This window comes from Mugil cephalus, chromosome 13 (genome assembly GCF_022458985.1).
Source record: "Mugil cephalus isolate CIBA_MC_2020 chromosome 13, CIBA_Mcephalus_1.1, whole genome shotgun sequence".
NCBI classification, from domain to species: Eukaryota; Metazoa; Chordata; class Actinopteri; order Mugiliformes; family Mugilidae; genus Mugil; species Mugil cephalus.
In genome coordinates, this window is record NC_061782.1 from 8907818 (window position 1) to 8929645 (window position 21828).

The 21828-nt window shown below is 42.8% G+C and overlaps 2 protein-coding genes across 4 annotated transcripts; both read right to left on the reverse strand.

The window, feature by feature from the left end:
• Positions 1-282: 282 nt before the first annotated feature.
• Positions 283-5915, reverse strand: LOC125018934 (opsin-5-like). Of its 2 annotated transcripts, XM_047603393.1 has the most exons (7): positions 5693-5915; positions 4751-4956; positions 2356-2455; positions 1505-1551; positions 1376-1452; positions 1069-1292; positions 487-899 (listed from the first exon to the last, which is right to left on the reverse strand). In XM_047603393.1, the coding sequence occupies exons 1-7, from the start codon at positions 5829-5831 to the stop codon at positions 631-633; spliced, it is 1062 nt and encodes a 353-aa protein (XP_047459349.1). In that variant the 5' UTR covers positions 5832-5915; the 3' UTR covers positions 487-630. The 2 variants fall into 2 exon arrangements, with proteins under 2 accessions (XP_047459348.1, XP_047459349.1); XM_047603392.1 differs by lacking the exon at positions 1505-1551 and having other exon boundaries at positions 283-899; positions 1376-1480.
• Positions 5916-16947: 11032 nt separating this feature from the next.
• On the reverse strand, positions 16948-21308 carry spast (spastin). Of its 2 annotated transcripts, none has more exons than XM_047603391.1 (16): positions 20929-21308; positions 20754-20837; positions 20570-20653; positions 20309-20463; positions 20072-20205; positions 19878-19971; positions 19715-19789; positions 19518-19589; positions 19352-19427; positions 19179-19270; positions 19007-19086; positions 18876-18918; positions 18697-18776; positions 18547-18617; positions 18422-18462; positions 16948-17839 (listed from the first exon to the last, which is right to left on the reverse strand). In XM_047603391.1, exons 1-16 carry the CDS (start codon positions 21044-21046, stop codon positions 17714-17716), a joined length of 1425 nt encoding a protein of 474 aa, XP_047459347.1. In that variant the 5' UTR covers positions 21047-21308; the 3' UTR covers positions 16948-17713. The 2 variants fall into 2 exon arrangements, with proteins under 2 accessions (XP_047459347.1, XP_047459346.1); XM_047603390.1 differs by having other exon boundaries at positions 20570-20656; positions 20929-21307.
• Between the last annotated feature and the right edge of the window lie 520 nt (positions 21309-21828).

Sequence of the window (21828 nt, forward strand, 5' to 3'; positions counted from 1 at the left end):
CTTAGAGGGAGCGGGGGGAAAACGGCAGGATACTGTGCCATCGCATGCCTCGGCTGAGTTAAGGACAGTTCAGTGCTTCCAGATGTTGTTGTGCATCTCTTGTCTCTGCACTTTACTGACTGCAGCTGGAGACATTCTGAGACGATTCTGGCAAATCAGCTATGCAGTGCCCCACTGTCTATCTTTGGACTGAAGGGTCATGTTAAAAAAAAAAAAGAAAATGAAAAAGAAAAAGAAAAAGCTTTGTTGGATGTGGAAATAAAAACTCGTAGTCGGCAGGTGTGAAATCCTAGCTAGAGATTCTGAAAATGATTTATTAACATTGGGTACACATATTTTTTTAACATGGGCAAGACCAAAAAATACAAAAATACTCTTAATCTCCCCTTTTAATTCAAGTGTCGGTTCCAGTGAACTGGAAACAGTCTTCAGAGTCTGTCACACCAGTACTCTGATGTTTCAATGTGCGAGGGCACGTCGATGTGGAAGACCTCCTGGGTGTCCAGCGGAGGAGTCTGAGGAGGGCTGTTGACTCCCGAGTCGCTCTCATGGTTGGATTGCTTCAGCTCTCCCGCGGCGTACTTCATCTCCAGGTTCTGGACGGGAACGTACGCAGGTGGAGGCGCGGCCTCAGCTTTGGGTTTGAGGTTCTGAAAGTGCTGCAGACGCACCACCTCCTTGTGTTCCCGCGTGCACGGCAGCAGCACGGCGACATCCTGGCGAAACTTGGAGCTCATGCCGAAGTAGATGAGAGGGTTGTAGAAGCTGGCAGACTTGGCAAAGAGACGGGTGACGATGCTGGTCGTGCTTGGCACATGAAAGCCCCAGGCTGACCACATAGACACCACTGCATATGGTGACCAGGCCATGATGAAAGCAGTGCAGATTACAATGGAAATCTAGAAAAGGACACGAGGAAACAATTGTCACGACTGGAATAACGTGAGAGGAGGTTTATTACTGAGAGGGCACTTTCAAGCAGAGCTTTAACGAGCCGCATTTTACTTTTTCCAATCAAGTCTCTCCAATAAAAGAACAAAATAAACTGTTATTTTCACGTTGGCGTACCCTCGTGACGTCTCTCTCCACCTTCCTTTGGCGTGTCGTGAGAAAGCCGTCGGCCGACATGGCGTTGGTGCTTTTCACCGTGTTGATAATGGAGACGTAAGAGAAGAGCATGATCATCACCGGGATGAAAAAGCAGAAGATGAGAATGGAGACGATGTAGGATTTGTGAATGGTGGAGTAATTGGCTTTGGACCAGTCCACCTCGCACGTGCCATACCCTCGATCTAAGAGACACGAGACACAGAGGTCAGATCAAAGCTCCACGTTCACGCCGCTTCGGGCGTTGAGATTTAAATGTGGGACAGACCTGTGTAGCTTCCCCAGCCCAGCAGCGGAGCACCGGACCAAAACGTTGCTCCAGTCCAAATGCAGATAAGTGACACAGCAATTGTGTTGATGCTGATGCAGTTTGCTGGAAAAAGATGGAAAGATAACATGAGCACAGCGATTGTGGGGCGGTTTTAAAAAGGTTAAATGTTGTGACTGTGGCAAACACGGGACAGGAAAAATACATGACAGCCTCTGAAAGACGCAGAATTCTTGACATGTTATGAATGTGCGAATTGTGACATTTTGTCGAACAATGAGGTCTTTTATTTTATTTACAGCCTTTGCAAACATCTGCGGCTGAAAGGGACCTCTGTTAACAAAAGTACACACAGTTTTGTGTTCAGTGTGTCTGACTTCTAAGCGGCGCTGAAATATCTTGTGTCAATATTCCATAAGGTGCCGTACAGTTTCCAGGGGTCGGCAGCAGACAATGGCTTCGTTGCTACGGGTTACACTGCTTATCCGCAAAGGTACACACGTTTTATAAGTGTCTAGTGATTTCTGTATTTAGCGTTTGCAGTTGTACTCTGGCACACATGCATTAAAATGTCTGTGGTTCCGCACATTCACCACTAATGCTCATACCTAAACCACTAACGTACAACATACACACGTTTATATAGCTTGTGTTTTATGTACAACAACCACAAACACAATAAAATCTTGTGCCACACTGACAACAGAGGTATTTTCTCAACTTAATTTCCATATAATTAAAACATTCTTTTGCGTCAGTTATGCTCCAGAATAGAAAAAAATGTCACCTCGATTTAACTTAATAACATGTTGGAGAAATGTAATGAAAAGTGCTGGAGACGAGTGGTATTTTTTTTTTTCCACAGGAGAAGACGGTAATGAGGTTTCATTAGCTCCCAAACACACTTTTCTGTCAGATAAGAAGCGCTGGAATGGTTTGTAGCTTTATCCTCACTTTTATTCAGGAGGGTTAGACCTGACCTTTGTTCGGGTGGCATCCCTTGATGTAGCGGGTGACGCTGATAACGGTCAAGGTGTTGATGCTTGCGAGGCCGAAGAGCAACGTGAAGAAGCCGTCTACCTGAGGGAGGAGACGCACAGAGGTGAGTCGTGGCAGCTCGAAGTATCTCCGAGTGGCCACCGAAGCCTCGGGGCGCAGAGTCAGTGCCAGTCTATCCGTCTCAGCCATTTGTTGAGGTTGTTTTGCTTTGGATTTTATCAGACGGAGACGCTACAGCTGAGGACCTCTTCCTGCCTTTTGGCCAGTGAGTTCCACACCTGGAGGTTTTCCTCTTATCTGCAGACCTTTAAATGTGAATCAGCAATGGGAAATTAAATGTTTACTGCAGCTCTCACTAGACTATACATTGGTGTACTGCAGAAATGTTGAATCATTCAATTCAATTTTATTTAAATAGCGTCAATAACATAGGTTCTGAGTCATCCAGGTCATGGTAAACCAAAGGACTTGTAGAATTTCTTGGGGACGTTTCGACACTCATCCAAGTAGCTTCTTCAGTTCCGAGAAACTGGTGGGAAGTTTAAATATTAAACCCATCAGAAACTTGTTTGACTTATTTCTGAAACGTCTTCAAGAAATTCTGCAAGTCCAGTTGCCTTTCTTCAAACGCTCATATGGAGGGACCCCATCTGTCTAAGATCAACCAGGTAAAACAGAGAAGAGAAACAAACGAAGAGCAGGAGAAACAAGATAAACAAACGTCTATCATAGAAACATACATCGAACTGAAGGAAACACGTAGAATCTAATAATACAAGATACAGCTGATGATGTTGACAGTTTGAGAGTATAAGAGGAATTACTACTGCTAACTCATTTAGCAGACAGTCGATTGTTTTGAAAGACCATCTTCTAATCACAGTTCTTCTTAGAGGGAATTATGCTAGTGTGTTTCAGTCTGCCTCCAACTGTGTGACACCCAACTCCCCGCTGTGCCATTTCCCGTTGACATGGATCTCTTAAGGTCTCTCACTGATTACTTTCTTGAGCTTCCTTAGTCCTAATCCTATTACTGTCAGTCATCACGTTTTTGTCACCCTCAGGTTTTCTTTTTTCAGATTGCTGGACTACATTTAGACGAGGATGACTTTGTTTTTTTTTATTTATGTCTGATGTACAATTTTAGAATTCAAGACCAGGTGCGCAGGAGATCGGGGGCTTCTTAAAACCATCTTGTTTGATCCTCCCAGCTCGTTTTGCAGTTTGATGTTTCACCTCCTTCTAAAAAAAAAGATATATTTTGGATCATAGAACAAAACTTTTAAAAAAGGAACTCCTACCTCATGAGGCTTTATCATATTCAGTAATGTCCTGTCCCATAGGGAGCAAAAGACAGAGATCTGGCCCTGCTTCAAACCGTTCATGTCCCATCATGCTCCATGCAGTAATCTGCTAATGCTTCTCACATGCCTTCGTCCTTCATCTTTTCTGCGCCTTCCCTCCTCTATTTCTGTCATTCACTTATTTCCTTATTTCGATCCCTCTCTCTCCGCCCACCCCTCTCAAGGAACGGTGAAATGAGAGAGACATTTTGTCCTTCACCTGAGATTGGATGTCTGAGAGGTGAGATCATCTCAGACAGTGGACGTACTGAAGCCTAAGAGCAGCAGAGATTCGTTTTAATCTCTTCCACTCACATTTTGGGGTTTCTGAGACTGAAAACGTTCCGGTTTCGCCGGCTTGTTGTTGTAAGATTCCCAGGAGAGTTCACTTGCTGCAGCATGGATAACACAATTTCTACCACAACTAGCCTTGAGCAAGAAAAAACACCCTGGATGAATTCCAAGCTGAAGTATGACAGCTATTTAATTTCAGGCTAAGGGGGTTGAAGAAGGAAAACATAGAAGTGATTGCTTCACCCCAGAAATGTCACAAAACAGCTCTTAATTTAACGCAAATTACCCGTCATAATTAAGAGCATGTGACTGAATTACTTCATCATTCATAAAGTTATAAACGTAATGTTATAAATATCCTCCCAGCAGGTCTTATTAGTTCTCTGTTTGGTTGTTGACAGGTGCCACGCTGCGAGAAGAGTTTCCCCCCATTTAAAGGCCTCCATAATGGTAATCTCATTACAGATTTAACCTTCAGCACACATGGCTGCTAGAATTATCCCTTGCACATAGACACACATGCACACGCATACTCGCCTCACTGTAAGGCATCTACAGATTCCTTTAATGTACTTCATTAACTGGGACTGGCCAAAGGGAGTTGATGCATACAAGATCTCAAGATTTCTGACTCTTGTTGATGCTACTAATTGCAAGTTAAGGTTTTGTGGTGAATGGTGATAGAATGATTAGAAAGTTATTCACAAGTTGACAAGTGTTGTCTTGGTGTTGCATTTACCTGGCAGGTCCAAATCCAGGTGATCAAAAACCTGTCATCCTTGAAGATATTGAATATTTCTAGGATTCCTCTAGAATAGCCAAACACTGAGATGCTGGCATCAGAGATGGCAAGATTTAGAGTGAGGACATCTGTTGGTTGAAGTGAGGCCCGCTGCCTGTACAGGACAAACATCACTAAACTGTTTCCAAACCAGGACAGCCATCCTGCAGGGACAAAAACACAGCATGTTCAGCCCATATTTAAATATTTATATATAGTATAGTATAGTATAGCATAGTATAGTATAGTATAGTATAGTATAGTTCCACAAAATCCACAGTACAGTATATTACAGCATAGCATAGCATAGCATAGCATAGCATAGCATAGCAAAGCATAGCAATGTAGTATGGTGCAGTGTACTGTAGTATAGTATAGTATAGTATAGTATAGTTTAATTTGGTGTCCAGTAGCTTCATAGCATAGCATAGCATAGCATGATACAGCATTGTAGTGTAGTATAGTACTATATTGTAAAGTAAATAGTTCTATAGCAGCACATTGTTATTTAATTTGGGAGTCAGATCTGAAGTGGTGAAGCCAGGAGTCATCCTCGTCTTCTTATACCTCACTCTGTGTGTTCCACAAAATCCCTTGACTGCATTAGTCACGGACCAACAGACACAACTGTGCCAGCAACACAAACCAAACTGTCTGCCTCAGCGGCGGTCTGGCTTTGGAGACATGTCAAACAACTAGTTATGTTGTTGACACTTAAATAACATAACGTCTCTGTCTTGCTAATGTTGAGGGATCAGTGGGGATTTAAAACGCAAAACAATAAATTCAGAGTGAATTTTTGTGCACTACAGACTTATGAAAAGAATCCATCTTCAGTAGTATAATGTAAAACTGAGTTTAAAAAAAAAAAAACTCTGAATGGAAAGTAAACTGACTTACCCAACACTAACAGGTAGACTCCAATGATGGTCTCTCCTTGTTCGGACAGAGGAGGGTCTGTATTCAGATTACTGAGATTATTATTCCTCCATGGAATATTCACCACCTTCAGAGGGATACCCTTCAGCGTTATTTCCATGGTCTGAATGTTGATGCCTCGGCATGAATTCTTTGTGTCCTCCACTAAAGCTATGCTCTCCTCTGCTCTCTCTCAGTAGGTAGACAGTGCAGTGTTACACCAGTAGCGGCAAGCGGTCAGTTAATTTTAAATCCAGCTTAAACACAGTCACTAATACGTGACCACTCACTGTCCAAATGATTGCAGGTGTAATCCTATCTATTTCTTAACAAGTAAGCAGATAGATGGAGATTTTGGGTGGAAATCCTAGCTAATAGGGTCATTTTTGGCCCCCCACAGCGCTGATTACAGTAATTTCCATTTAATTTGTCTTAAATTAGGTAAAATAACCTCACAAAAGAAGACACCTACAGCAAAATTTATCAGTGTATGTTCTGAGGTTTACTTTGTCTAAATTCCTACTGCACCTTGTTATGAGCTAATGAAGTATTATGTTACTAAAATTATTTTAACATGAGGCTACGCTCTGCAGCCTGTTAGCTGACAGCCCTGGTGAACGACTTGTACTGTTTGTGGTCTGGCAACAATTTACATCATCCTGACCATTCAAAAGAAAAATCCCTTTGTACTTTTAGCATAAGTCCTGCGCCTCCTCTCCAGAGACATGTTCTAGTTGCACTAATCACTTCCATTTACAAAGAGTCATGCATGGGATGACTTTAGTCATAGCACCGCCGCTCGCTAAAACGTCGAGAACATTCATGTCGATCTACTTCGGGGCCACAAGCATCATGCGAAGTGTAATTGAGTTAATGTGTGCACAGACAAACTCATCGTGCTCTGATGTCAGCTTGAGAGCATCTGGCACTTCAAGAGTGTGTGGAGCATTTCCATATGACTTACAGTATCAACGTCAGAGGCCAGACATTTATCTGGGCAGAGCTTGGGGACTTCACATACAGATGTTGGTGCAGTGTTATTGATCGAAATCCTTTTGTTCTGCGCCAACGTACGAGTGCACCACGTCTCCCCTCCTCCAGCGCTCTCCCCTCCTCTTCACAGTGAGGTTCTCTGTGGCAACACATCCACCCAAAGGGTAACCTGAACCGCGCCCCTCTCAGTCTGTGTTTAGATCACAGTGTGCACCTTGTTTTGCTCCTCTGGCTGCCTCAGAGCAGCTATGCTGGCCCTCAGGATGTGGAGGGAAGGGCCGCTGCAGCCACTGCTGCTGTTGCTGCTGCTGCCAGATGCCTTAGTGCTTCTGCATCTTCCTCATCAACCCCCTTTTTTTTTCCAGTTTCTGAAAGCCCATCGAAAGGGGAAAGCAAACCCCTGACCCCAACTGTCACCCGTCCAGCAGCGAACACTGAGTCCAGTCTTCGTTCAAGACGCCACAAGACACAGTCCTGCAGTGATTCCTGAGCTCAGCCTGCAGCGACACTGAAGTTTTCTTCTGGTTAAAGCGGATGATGAGATAGTGGTTGTGGGACACATCAAACAGGAGCCATTAGTTCTATGCGTTAAGGTCTTTGCAAAGCCTTTGTTACTGCATGTGTACATAATTGTTAATGTATGAATGATCTTCTCCCAGTTGTCCAGGAATGCCGTCCTCTTAGCGTGAAAGTGAGGAGATTAGACTGTCTGGCAGCAAGAGAGCAGCTCATGTCATGCAGTCAGTGTTGAGGACAGCTGCTAGGGAGATTATGCTGCTGCTAAGCTAAGAGGTCAAAGGCCAAGGAAGACCCCGCATTCAGAAGGTGCTCAAGACAACAAAACATCAACGGCCGACACGAGACAAGTGTGCAGACATCTGTTCTCTATTGTGACGAAAATGTACACTGGTCCCAGTTTTTACATGTGAGCCTTGCAAAGCTAAGCACAAAGCACTGACATCCACTGTACACTGCACAAAGCTCGAGTGTTAGCGTGTTACAGGAAGACATCAAGATTAGCTTAACTCTCGCCTGTGTGCTTTGGCGCGTGTGTGTTTGTGTGTGTGTGAAGTTTGGCGATGGCAGCGCAGCCACAGTAGGGCACTGTATCATTACGCTTACGATGATTACTCTCGCTCCCGCTCTGTCCCGGGCAAAGCCTGGGATGTGAGGTTAAAAGCTCACAATTTTCCAAATGGAAAATCACAGACACAGATACTATTATGAAGGCGTGTGTTAAAGGCTGCGAGCTGTCTGAGGGCAACAAAGCCCCTCTTCACAGGGGACATACACCAGGTCAGGAGACCAATACAGGATCTGCTTCCAAAAAAAAAAAAAAAAGAGGTCCACACACTTTCTTCCTCCCCCTGTCACTACGTGAGAGACACAGGGACTGCTTGTATGAAGGGTCCACATATTATGGAGGAGGTAAATGGTTTGCCTGTCATTTTTTGAGTCAGTCTGCGCATGATATTGGGTTTGCAGGGCCCTTGCAGCGATACATTTTTCTATATTTCCTCGTAAAGCTGGCCCCTCCCCAAAAGAGCCGTGTCAGTGCTTCTAAACATTAGCAAATCAAATCAGCTCTACGTGGGATAGATACTGAAGCCACATGCAGCTGGTTTACAGGTGAATATGGGTGAGGTCCAGTAACAAAACCATATAAACCACAACTGCCTGCCCACAACTTGTTCACACCTACTTTTTAAAGTGTTGGAATATTTTAGGGTGGAAATCAGTAAACTAAAGTGGAGAATTCCTTGGTAATCACCAGAGCTTTAGTCATAAATCAATGCTTAACACACGCACATGCGACGCTACACATCAGTCTACAGGAGCCATGAATCCATGGGTCCACTGATACAATTTGGATCGTGAGGTAAGACAGAGATTCTTGGAGAGTTAAAGGCAGGCCGCAATTTATGCAGCGACTTTACCACAAGCACAAAGACCGGACTGTTTTACCCTTTTCCCCCCTGCACCAAAACAGTTCCACTGGCTCAACACTGCAAGCCTGCTGCAGCTGAGCTTGCTGCTTAAAATACAAATGCTTAAAAATAAATGCATGCTGTTACAATAGTTTTAGTCCTTTTAGTTCTGCTGTCCAGTTCAACTTTATGAAATTGCACAATAACACTCCATATTACTGGTCTTATCTGCAGCTTTTACATTCATTAGGAAAGAGCTGCACTTTAGAAGTTTCAAATACTCTTTGGATAATACCTTTTAATAAACCCCAGAGGAAAAGAAGAGAATGCTTCAGTATGCATTTAAACACAAGTGAACACAAGCTCTGTGTGTTGAGGCCAACGAGGGATGTGGATTGGTTTTGTGGCTCAGAATCTTTGGCTCTGAACCACATGCAAACATTTATTTGGGCAAGGAGTCCAGTTTGCAATTTCTCCTCGTGGGTCTGTTTGTTTAAGCAGGTAACTTATGTAAGCAGGTCTCCTTGAGGGTTGAATACATGCCTTTCCCAAAGGGGTCTGCACATCAGTTTTGACATATGGGGATATTTTGCTAAAATATGGATGCGGAAATGTAGATCCACAAATAAATCTCTACATCCTGTTGGGATATGGACACAACTGGATATAGATTCCAAAGTGGGACTAAAGTACGCGCTCATGCCTTCAGATTTCTAATTATCTTAACCTGACTGCTTCTGCTTCAGTTCCCATTGGATGTCTGACAAAATGTGGCTCCTGCTTCTATTGAGGCTTACCTGGACTAGCTGGCAGCCCTTTCCACTAGCCTACTTGGCTGGATTGTAAGGGTTGTGCTCTGACACTGGAGCTCTCCTCAGGCCTTCTGGGGATTGAGGAGATTAGTGACCTTGCTCCTCTGAAGAGCTGCAGCTGCAGATCTCTGTGGGCATCTTGAAGGGAATCCATCCTGCTGTCTTGTGCCACTTGGGCGCCTCTGTCAATGGTGGAAAAGCTTGAAACTGTCATTCAGGATCAAAGTCACTTCAAACAGGGATTTCAAATCTGCTTTAAAAGCCACAACCCCATCAGCGACGTATAGATTTTCACAGCTTTCTAACGACCTGCCAGGGTCGGTGAGTTGACCCGTGTGTGACAGGCAGTTAGTTGGGTGCACCATTATCCTCTCCCTCAGCAAAAACATGTTGTCTTTAAAGCCTCGCTATACCTGATGACCCATGACTCATGCCCATTTGGGCTTAATTATTAAGGAACAAGGCCACGTCCACACTGACCTGTTGACCAATGGGTGTATGTGGCCCCTAAAAAGGCCTCATTTAAGCTCCCATCTTAAATCCTACTGGATTTAAAAGTCCTACTGGATTTAAGATGTGCTGCAGGTTTAGATGTTTGGTTGTTGTTTTTACCCTATAGATGGCATAAATTAAACATAATTTGTTAATTACTGAACTCATGCTGATAGGGGGATATTATAAATTGCTTCAGAAAATGTCCATTTTTTATGCTAAGGTAAGCTAAGTGCATCCTCCCATCACCTTTGATTGCACCGTGTAATCACCACTGGTGTCAGTCTTCCAATCTAATGCTCAACATGAAGCAAATGAGGAAATTTCTCCAAACTATTCCCCACTTGCATGTTTCAGGAAACAAACTGAAACTAGAAGATTATTAGTGGTTGTAAACTGCAAGATCAATGTGGGGCATCATGGAAAGCCAATACACTGTGCAGACTGTTCATCGATTGATGCACTGATCCCTGTGAATAAATGAGGTCATTGCAGTAACGAGGGTAGATAAAAGCAGAGTAGATAGCAGTGTCAAATAATTCACCTATTATTTAAACAAATTTCTTATTATTTTAAGTGCACCAAATAAACAAGACCAAAAAGACAGATTCCTTGTATGTATACATAGTTTACAATGCAGTAAGTGGATTCCTACCTGATTCAGCAACTGCGAATTCAGACTGTGTAACTGGCAGTACAAAGACTATTTTGGTGCATTGTAAACTGGCTCATAGGGATACGGCACGCTCGTGCAGGTCAGGTGCATAGATATGGATCATAAACCTGAGACATACAGCACAGAGATGGACACATGCACAAAAGTGGATGCTGAACTCCTATTAGCTACAAATCCATGTGTGAAGGTGCAGCTTCTGAGGCCTGGTCTCACTTAAAAGGAAGCGCTTCCCTGGCCACCTGGACAACATACCAGACAGTCCCTATTGTGACTCACTTAAGTGCTCAGCACCCAGCTGTGGAACACCTGGCAAGATCTGGGCTTCCACTTAAAATAACAGGCAAGTGGTATTGTATGTTAACAGCTTGTATGTGTGTGTGTGTTTGATAGAACAGCTGAGTCAATAGATCAAGTAGAAACTGCTCTGATCTTTACTGTTACAATTACATCCACTCTATAAATGTTTCCTCGTTATAAACACACTTTTTTTTTTATTAATAAAGCAACACCATCCAAAAAAATCTGAACAGTCGTAAATCTGTGGCGCACGTCTCATAAATAATGGCTCCTGGCGTCACATCAGCCGAGTTATTATTCAGTTTGTAACCTAATCTCTTCCCAGAGTATTACACATGTGGGAATGGGCTAGAAAATAACTCTTTATTAGATTTGCAATAGTTGCTTTCTTGTAAAAAAAATAAAAATAAAATCATCAATCATCATATGTAGTAACTTTATGATTTATCTGGAGCTACGTTACAGACTACTTGGTTAATGCACTATATGTCCCCCATCGTTTAGCTCCATTTTTGGTCTCTACCAACTCTTTCCTGCTTATTATTGCTCTTATTGATCTAGATTTTTAGGTTTTACTGTAGCAGCGAACTTGTGTGACTTCTGGGCCAGGGTAAGCAGCCAGGATGCCAGTTATCAGGAGTGCCACTGGGCACACGCTGCAGAGCTTGATTCACAACTTACTCTTATTTTAATTATACAGTGACTTGCACAGGATGCCGCAGTGGTGCGCATTAAAGTTTATAACCTTCGTTGCCGCGCTACCCTGTCATACATCAAAATCTCAAACATCTAATAATTACTGCAGCCATTTATCCTCTCAGGTTTTTCTTCCGGTTCCATTCTCAAACACCAGCTTTGTAGGTGCAGATTACGTGACTCAGCTACCAGTTTTATTCGCACTATTTCCTTTCAGAAATTATCAGCAAACGCTGATGTTTCCAGATTTCCAAAATAGCATTCTCAGTGTGACCCCATTCCCTCTGGGTTTACCTCAGAGCAGATCCTGGGATTTGAACGATAGACCTCAGTTTTGCAGGTCAAGCGGCAGAGGTCAAAGTCCGCCTCTGGACGTAAGGCTCCTATACAACAAGTTCAGGCTCAGTGACAGAAATCTGGCTGCGTTGTTTGCTATCACTGCAGGAAGTCCTGGTAAAACTAAACTACAGAGGTCCTCAAACCAGAGAGCCAAACCTATAAATATGTTTGCATGAAAACAAATCTTTTTAAACACTTGTTCCAGAAGGCCACAGAGAGACACAACGCACCACAAAATAAAGATCTACGAAATACCACAAAATGTGTGATGTGCTGTGAGACACTGCAATGACACGAAGGGATGGAAGAGCTCCAGCCCTCTTCCTGCATGCATGGCCAAAACATTCTGGTTTGAAACTGATGAAATTAAATGTCACCAGAGGTTTTTAATGCCCTGCGTAAATGGATGCCAGTGTACGATCAAAATTTTAATACAGATGCCCCTATATTTTGTGTACATTAATTGAATTGGACTAAAAGTGGGTTGCGTGGCACATTTTACACCTGCAAACAACTTCCATTTGTGCTGTGGCTTTTAGTCAGAATGTTGATGGGGGTTCACAGCGTTAATGCCAGCGTGTTCAGATCTGCAAACACGTGGCCCAGAGTCAGTTCTTGTGGGTGCACTCCCAATGCCAAGGCAGGAATGTGCATTTTTTACCGCGTGCTCAACTCCCTCAATACCTGTCAAAGAAAATCACATCCTAAAAGCCCACATTTGATTGCTTTCCGCATCGCTTACAAAAGAACGTCTGGAACAGCTGTGTGTGTTTTGTGATCCTGATTTAATGGGCTTAGAAAACCATTAGCGAGTTGCTTTAGGTATTATTCATCAAGCAGAAGAGCAGATTTGCTGATTACTCCGTTTACGTGCATCAACTTGATCGTTTGGTCGGGCCACTTCTTCACTCCAGACTGAAATATTTCAAATGTCGTAGCTAGACGATCATGCTCCCCAGAGGACAAATCCTGCGGATTTAAATGATGCACATGCTTTTCTTCTTGCGCCATCATGTGGTTGACCTTTTTAATGAAATAGATTGATATATCTGAAGACAAAAATCTCTATGTCCAGTTGCCTTTCTTTCAAATTTTGGAGAAAATTCACAGACAACATAATTTGCTGTCCAGTGAATGGACAACCATAAGATTTTGTCAATGATAATAACTTTTGTGATGTTGAACTTGAGCATCATCACCAAGACAAAATTGCAACTTTTAATTTGTGAGTCTGTAAAAAGTATGATTTCTGTTTAGTGCTAATTAGCTCGTTGCTCGCCTGCAACTGTTTCCAAATGAATTATCAACATTCCCTTCTCCTGTACATGATAAACATAGTTATGTTAGCATGCCGATCTTAGCAATCGATTTACCACTGTATCACAGATTCTTGATTCTTGTTTATGACACAGCAGCTTCGCAATATAATTCAGATAATTTCGTCACCCAATCTGTCCCACAGCTGTTTGTAGAGAACTGTCCTCTCCCTTGAGTTCGTTTAAAGTGCAGCTGAAGTTCACCATGTCTGAGGCCTTTGTGTAGTGACTGTAACATGTCACTAAATTTGCAGTATGACAAAAAATTTGACCCTGATCGGACGTCTGGTGGTGCAGACGACCAGTTCAAACTAACCAGGTAGTGTGAGCTGGTTGTCTAACTGCTGCACAACAGTGAACCTGACCAAGGTCAGAGGTGGAGACAAACCACCACTCTTGTCCTCACACGAATGTCCTGAAGGAAGGGCAACGGAGAGATAAAACGGGGAGGACAAGGTCAGTGGGAGAGTCAGAGTGACAGGCAGAGCAATATTCTTGTGAAAATACTCAGTCCTCGGTGCACTTTCACTTTTCATCAACTGTTTTGGCTGCGCATGAGCTGAAGGAATGCACCGCGGGGCAGCGTGGAGCTCAGCCTGAAAGCTCACCGTCCCACCACTTCCCCTCCCCGCATCGAGCCCACGTCTTAACATGTCCACTTCAGTCCAACGCCGTATGAAACCAGGACACCCGAAGGAAGCACGTCGCTGTTCTCCGTCAGACGTGTGTAAGGGTCCCGTGTGATGTTTAGTCAAGATTTCCACCCGGATGTGAGACTGAAAACAGGACGTTTTAGGAACGTGTTGACAGCACAATGTCAAGTCCAATGCATGTGAACCATTTCTGTGAAGTCAAAAAGAAATGGGTTTGGCTCCTGAGTTAACTGAGATTAATGGCTTTTCGGGTCATGTGTGGGCACGACGGAGAGTTTGCTCTTCTCCGTCCACCGTGGTCTTTGTCAACTTTGTGGCTGCAGGCTGGAGTGGGAGAGAAAATATATGAGCTTAACCTTGGTTGCTTTAAGACCCGCAGACATGCATACATTCACCCTAAGTGTATATAAAAAAACCCACTGTTGTTTCCTTTCTACACTTGGCTTCCCAAATTAGATAGTGAGGTTATACGTCCAGGATAGTTAACCTCACAGCAGAAAAAGGTCATGGATCTGAACTTGCAGCAGTCCTGGTTCGAAGCTGGAGTTCACACACACACAGTTTGGCTTAATCGGCCATGTGAGAAGGTGTGAATGTGAGCATGAATAGTCGTCTGTCTCTGCGTGTCAGCGCTGTGACTGCCTGTTGACTGCCTCTGCACGATGTGAGCTGGAATGGATAACAGCCCCCCCGCTCCTCCGTCACACTAACGGATAAGCTAGCACAGTTACAGTAATGGATGGATGGGTCGCGAGGCTAGCCATTACCGGCCTCACCGCAGCTCTATCAGTCTACATGCTACAGTCATGTGGTTACTGTAAACTCTTTCCACAAATACAAATCGGGCAGCAAAAACACCAATGTCCTCCGGCCTCCCGATGAGTCAAAAGCGCCACTCTCTTTTTTGGTTTTTGCCACAACGACTTACTGAACTGAGAGTGCATGCCGTGCTTACACATTTTTGAATGATGATTTCCCACTGAAGTTTCCACTTCTTATGCTTAGATAAATCTACCCATCCATCTCTGTGCAACAATTTTTTATGTTCGTAAAGCGTGAAATTCACATCATCTAGATTCAGTTTTCCTCGCTGGCATAAATAGGCCCGCGTCTGTACATAAATATAAATGCGAACACCCCATTTTTTTTTTTTTTACACACCCACTGATACACGCACCGTAAATAAACAGTGAGCAAGGAAAATAAATTTGCTCATAAAAGACAGATGCTGCTATTGGATGGGAGATTAGTCTTGGCTTGGAGCCTCCCGTGAGAGAGAAGGATAACACTGCTGTGGTAAATGAAGTTATGTATTGGGTGTGTGGGGACCGGTGGAACAGTGGCAGCCAGTGCTGGAAAGTGGACACAGCTCAGCTCTTGAAGGCTTTGCACTGTGTTAGCCCTGAGCTATAGCTTTAGAGCGAGGGCGGCAGAAGGGACAAATCTCAAAATTTGCTGGACTTTCCCACCACTTTTCAAATATCCACAGCTGGTTCCCAGTAACGCATCTAATCTAATTATTGGCACAACTGCCAGTTTATGTATTAAAGTGGGACACGACACGCAATCGCTACAACAAAACTCTCCCATCCACATGCAGCTTTTTTTCATAATGGGCCACTTGAAGAAACACTCACCAACTGTTTGCTCAGTGGCTAAGAGGTTCCCACTGTGTTGACTATTATTCTACTCTCTACAGGGTGGGCCGTCTCACTGGAGGTATCAAATGATCACCTATTCTGTTTTCCCTCGAGTGGACGTATCGGCCGAAGCATCAATGAGCCACTGTGGAGGTGACGGCTCGTGACACGCAAACCGAGAGAAAAAGGGAAGCTGTCAATCACGCCCGAGGCTTAGGCCGCCTCAATAATGCTCTGTCTCCCGTAGGTTAGAAAATGTAGAGCACATGTGACAATTGCTTAAAAAATTTGTTTGTATAGATGCGGCAGTGGGGATTTTTTTCCTTCACCACCCGCAGGTTTTTATTTTCTTTTAAGTGGAAAGGTGGGAATATGACGTGACTAAGGAGTCTTGCAACTTGTCCGTCCATAAAGACCATTTGTTTAATGTGCAGGATGCTCTCAGGGAAATGTAAACAGCAAGAAAGGTGATGACTAAACCCTCACCCCTGAAAACTCTTCATTCCTGTCTGGCGTCATGAAAGAAGCTCTTCAGTCATGACATGTTAAAAAAAAAAAAAAAACACTCCATCCAACATCTCTCCCCTGAGGGAAAGAGAGTAGTCCTAGGTGTGGCTTCAGCTCTGGAGGCAAGAGTTTTTCATGTCTAGCTCCGTTTTAAAAAAAATAAATAAATTATTCTAATAACTTGAAGGCGTGCGGAAATAAAACTAAAAAAAAAAAAACATGATTAACTGCAGAAAATGTTTGCATTAGTAAACAGAGCTGTAGGAGCATGTGATGCAGCCTCTGGGCCACATAAACCACAAGCAGCACCTCTGGCTCACCATAGACGGGGCCTTTGGGAGAGAGGTGGAATTTGAATAAAATTTTCACTGCGCTGAAATAAAGATCTGTAACAAACGACAGGTTTCACTCAGGTTGAATAAGCACGGTCCCGACAGCTGGAGACCTCCCTCTGAGTCGAGTCTGCAGCCGTGTTATTAGATGGCGGCTGGTTATGAGGTCTTGACCACCGACTTTCACTACATTTAGAGATCTTTTCTCCAAAGCATGTATGTGCACGAACAGTGTAGCTGTCAGGGCAAAAACAAACTCGAGCGATTTATCACTCGGCCCGACAGTCGAACACAGCAGAACACGGCCTTTATTTTCATTAATAGCGTTTCGCTGCATTCCTCACATCTGTGGTTGCAGGCGAAATATCTGCCGGTCCTGACAGATGCAAAAGGAAACTGGAGAAATTAGTCTTGAAACGGGCAAAAACAGAACTGTAGCACCATCTACCTACAAGAGTGAACCGTGGAGAAGCTTTGCTCCTCAGTCTGTTCACCTGAAGAAAACTCAGGTCTATCAGAGATGGACAGCCAACAGTAAAAATGACTTGGAAGATAATTTAAGGTGGTATGTATCTCTTTATTGTTGCAATGTATTAATCTTTTCATCATTGTTACTCAGACATGGTTGAAACTAAAGCGACATGCCTTTGGGGAAAATGACTTTGAGAAGAGGAATTTGTCAAATAATAACAATAATAATAATAATAATAATAATAATAATAATAAAAGCAAAAGCAAATGAATACTTCATGAATAGATTTATTGATGACTGAGGAGAGTGCTATGTAGCTATGTACAGGTTTCATTAATGAAATACTTTTCATCTAAATTGTCAATCAAGGCTTTGTATCTATAACTACTCGTGCAAATGAAAAATCTTCTGTTAACCAGTCTAACAACGCAAAAACACACACTTTGGCTGAATTCTTTTCCCAATTATTATCACTCTTGCACGTGTGTGTAAGAACAGAGAGCACTTGGTGATTGGTACCATCACATGTCACTATAGATCTAAATAAACGGCAGAAGTTACAGAAACTTGCTTTTGTCTTCAAGCAATGATCACATGTCATTGCGCAGAACATTCTTGAGAATAAATAGAACAACAGTTTCAGGAGTGTAGAAATACAGATTTCCAGAAGCACCGTTTCACCAAATTCTTTCCGTACCACACAGAATTATTCCAGAATGCTTCAGATATCAAAATATTCACACATCTGAGCTTTACCTGCCTGTAGAAAGTGTGTCACAGGTTTTTATTCACATTATTAATTATATTTCCTTTTTTTTTTTTTTTTACAAGAGAAAACGAACAATCAAGTTCAAAAAGCGGTTGTATCACCAAAGTCTTTGTTCCATTTGGTATACATGTCAAGAGTCGACGTGCTAACGCTGTGCTTAATGCGCTTTAGGGAGTCCTCAAAGTCTTTTATCTTGATGTTTCGCATCTGTGAAGAACACACACAACAGTAAACATGTACGGTGCAGATGAGTACAGTTATAGTCAATTACTAGAAAGCAGACATGTGTAATAAATGCCTAAAGTAGTAGTCAGCACGGCTCCTATTTTAATAAGCAGACAGGAGTATCAGCAATGAGACCAAGTAACCAAGTATCACCTTTTCCAATAGAATACTGAAGCCGTTATATTTATATTTTCCAACCAAAACTGTCAACCTCTCAGATCCCAGGGGGTGTAATTGTAGTTCAGCACTAAATTGGTTTTTAAATCAGAGGTTACATCACAGTTTAATCAATGGAGTTTGATAAGTTTGAAGAGAGCATAGATAAGGGATTTAGAAAGAGAAGAGAAAGTGCTGATAATATTCTAAACGTGGTGTAGAATTAAACTGATTTTTATTTATTTATTTTTTAGGTGGGCTTTGTTTTAGGTTGCCAAAATACTGTCCACAGAATTTCATCGCTTGGTTTTTGTGGTGATACTCCTGTCTGGTTCTTTAAGGCGTGCCAACACCCATTTAAAGGAGGTAATGAATACACTGATAAGCACAAGAAGTGTATCGCCTCACCTCAGAAGCAGCCATACTCCGAACCTGGTCTGGTCCCAACTCTGTGTAAGACAAATTTCACCTTCAAATCACCCAGGACGTCACAAAGATTTAAGTAAGTGATCAGTGTGAGACAGGAGTCATACCTCTGATCGGCCCGAGCGCAGCATCTTTGGCTAATGACGTCAGGTCGCTTCCTGAATACCCTGCAGTCGATCTGTCAAGTAAATTAAACCCAAGAATTGAGGCAAAGTCCCAAAAAATGGCTCTGTGAGGGGTGTAGAAGCAAAACTCACTTCGCAAGCCAGGATAGCTCTTTCTGGCTCAGTGGACTCCCATGCTTTTCCAAGAGGTTTTTCAGTAGTGTCAATCTTGTCTGAGGAAACAAGAGTTACATGATATGACTTAATTAAGCTAAAAACTGCACCATTAACATGTAACAAAAGTCATACATTCACGTTTTCATTGTAAATACCTTCTCATCTGGCAATGTAACATAAATCCTTTTTGCAAAGCGCCTGCAAGATAAATTAAAAAAAAGAAAAAACAGTGTTGACCTGGTTCAAAAACGATATATGTGCAGCTATGGACCTGCATGTAATGTACCTTAATACTGCTTCATCGAGCTCCTGAGGCCTGTTAGTTGCTCCCATTACAAGAACCTTATCATCTCCCCCCGACTGCACCTGAAACCCAGTGAAATTGACACCAGTGCTCCGTGAGGTGACGGCAGCTAAAACCCTCTGAAGACGGTTCAAATTTCCGGTGCTGCTCTTACCCCGTCAAACTCAACGAGGAACTCGGTTTTTAACCGTCGCGAGGCATCGTGTTCCCCCTCCCTCCTTTCACATAGCAAACTGTCCACTTCATCTGTGGGGAAAATAGAAGACAATCAGAGGTTTATCCCTTCTCTTAAAAATTTGGAGGGCAAAACTAAAGAGTTACACGAACCAATAAAGATGACAGATGGCTGCAATTCTCTGGCAACAGCAAACAGCGCTCGTACGAGCTTCTCGCCTTCTCCCACCTGCGATGGTGATGACGGGCAAAGGTTTTAAAAAATTTGGCGCAGCCTGCAGGCTTAATGTGGGGAAAGTTAATTAAAAGTGTTTCTTACATATTTTGAGGTCAAACTGGCAGCAGAGATGTTGAAGAATGTGGCATTAGACTCAGCAGCAACTGCTTTGGCCTGGCAAGAGGAAGTGAAGGCAGTGATTCTGCTGATAATAGCAGCAAGACTATCAGCAGCTACACGCAAAGTACAAGTTCTAGTTCGACTTGGTTGAGTTGCTTTGTAAAGAAAATTTAACTTACCAGCATGGTTTTTCCATTACCAGGCGGGCCAAATAAAAGCAAACCGCGTGCAGGAGCTCTCAGGCCAGTAAAGAGCTGAATCACAAAACAATGCATTACATTTCAATCTGAAAAAGCACAGATACAGTAAACTGAGACAAAAACAAAGTTTAAATGAGATCACCTCGGGTCTTAAGGCAGGAAGGATGACGATTTCTTGGAGAGCTTGCTTGGCAATATCCTGTCCAGCAATATCATCAAAGGACACAGATGCTCCACTGCATACAACAGAGGAAATCACTTAAAATGTCTTTAATTTACTGATTTATTTATTTGCACGTCACCAACATAAAAAGGGTTGACATCTGTTTAAATTACCTGTCGACAATTTCGTTCAGAATCAAGCTGGCCAGTTTGCTGTCCACATTCTTGAAGTTTCTCATGTCCCTCTTTGAGGGCTGCTTCAGAGCTAATGGTTTTCCGTTTTGAACTTTTCCATAACGTGGAGTCACCTTCCAAGGAATTGAATAATCCAGTAAGTGTTACACGCTTCAGGCCCCGTGAAACTGCATACAAGCGGACTATTAACCAACCAAAGGAAAAAAAAAGAAGCACCTTAGCGTCAGTGGGTTTTGAAGGGGGTCTGACAGCAGTATATGGCCGTCCTCCAGCTACGCCAGGGTTGCTCTTGGGGACAGGTTTTGGTTGTGGAAGAGTGTGACTCGAGATGCTTTTGGAATCACTTTGCCTTCGTGATGCCAACGTTGTTTCTGTGAGGAAAGAAAAGAATTGATACTCAGCATCCCTCTGCACTTAACATTACAAGAAAGTGAAGATTTATACTTTAGGATTTAAATCTAAAAGCATGCTGCTTACCTAAAAGGGCAAGTCTGTCTCTTGCCATGGTGAGGTTTGTGACCATTTTATCCTGGAGTCTCTTAGCTCGGTCATATTGATCGCCTGCTACGAAAACAATGAGGGAGAAGCTAAAGTATGCCAAGAACACAGCATAGCATATGCAGGATTCAGGATTCAGGATATGCAGGTTTGTTAGTTTTACCTTGTCCCGTGATCTCCACCGCAATACCCTTTTCGAGAACAGCAATCCCTTTCTTGTACCACTGTACAGCCTCTCCCTTTTCAGCTATCATCACAGAGAGGAACGCGTGTTTACTACGAGCTGTCAAATACCACAATTCATCATTAAATAACTAGCAAACACACAAAAAACTAACCTTTATCGTCTTCGTCGATCCTCAACGCCTTCGATATGTACTCAAACGCCTGCTTGTGGTAGTTCTTAATAACTTCCCCGCTGTCTTTGCTTTTACTTGCCTCTAATTTGGCCGACATGACCCTCGCGTTACTGTCTCCCTGTTGTCCGTTATAACGCAGAGTTAGCCCCTTCAGGAAGGAAACGGTGAAAATTAGCTTTTAAGTCGCATTCAAATGTGGTTCAGTCCGCAGCCCGTGGCTTACTATTAAACTTTTGTTTGCCTCTGTAGATATATATCACATTAATTCAGCAGGGTATCATAACAACCAAAACATCCACAGACAACTTCCGCTTTCGCGTGTATACGAGCGATAGGCCCCGCCCCATTCCGCTTCGTTTTCTTCTTCTTCTGCTCATTTGAAGCCAGCATTCCAAAGTGCGTTACCGCCACCTACAGGATTATATCTCATTTGAACCATGAAACCATGTATACTAAGCTCAAAAACATTAATTTTGTCTTCTTTAAACTCTCTTTAAACAAGTAGGATAGGTAAGATTTTTCAATACCTGATATTCTTACTGTCATCTGCAGTCTTCTTCAGAGGCTTCATCTCTATACTAAGATTATCTATATTCACTCACTTAACAGACCATTTTAACCAGAAATTGAACTTGTGAAATTAATGTTTTTAATTTCTTCACTAAATCCTCGCTCATGACTGTTATAACAAATTAATTGGTAACTCGACTCACTGAAAAAAAGATAGAAACACGTGTCAGTACATGACTATATGTACTACTATACTAGAAGAAGAATGGTTTATTGTCAGTGCACACAAGTTAAAACGAAATTATCTTTGGTAGTAATCTCTGGTAGCAGCTTGAGGTCAGGATTTTATAAAGGTTTGCAAAGCGAGTT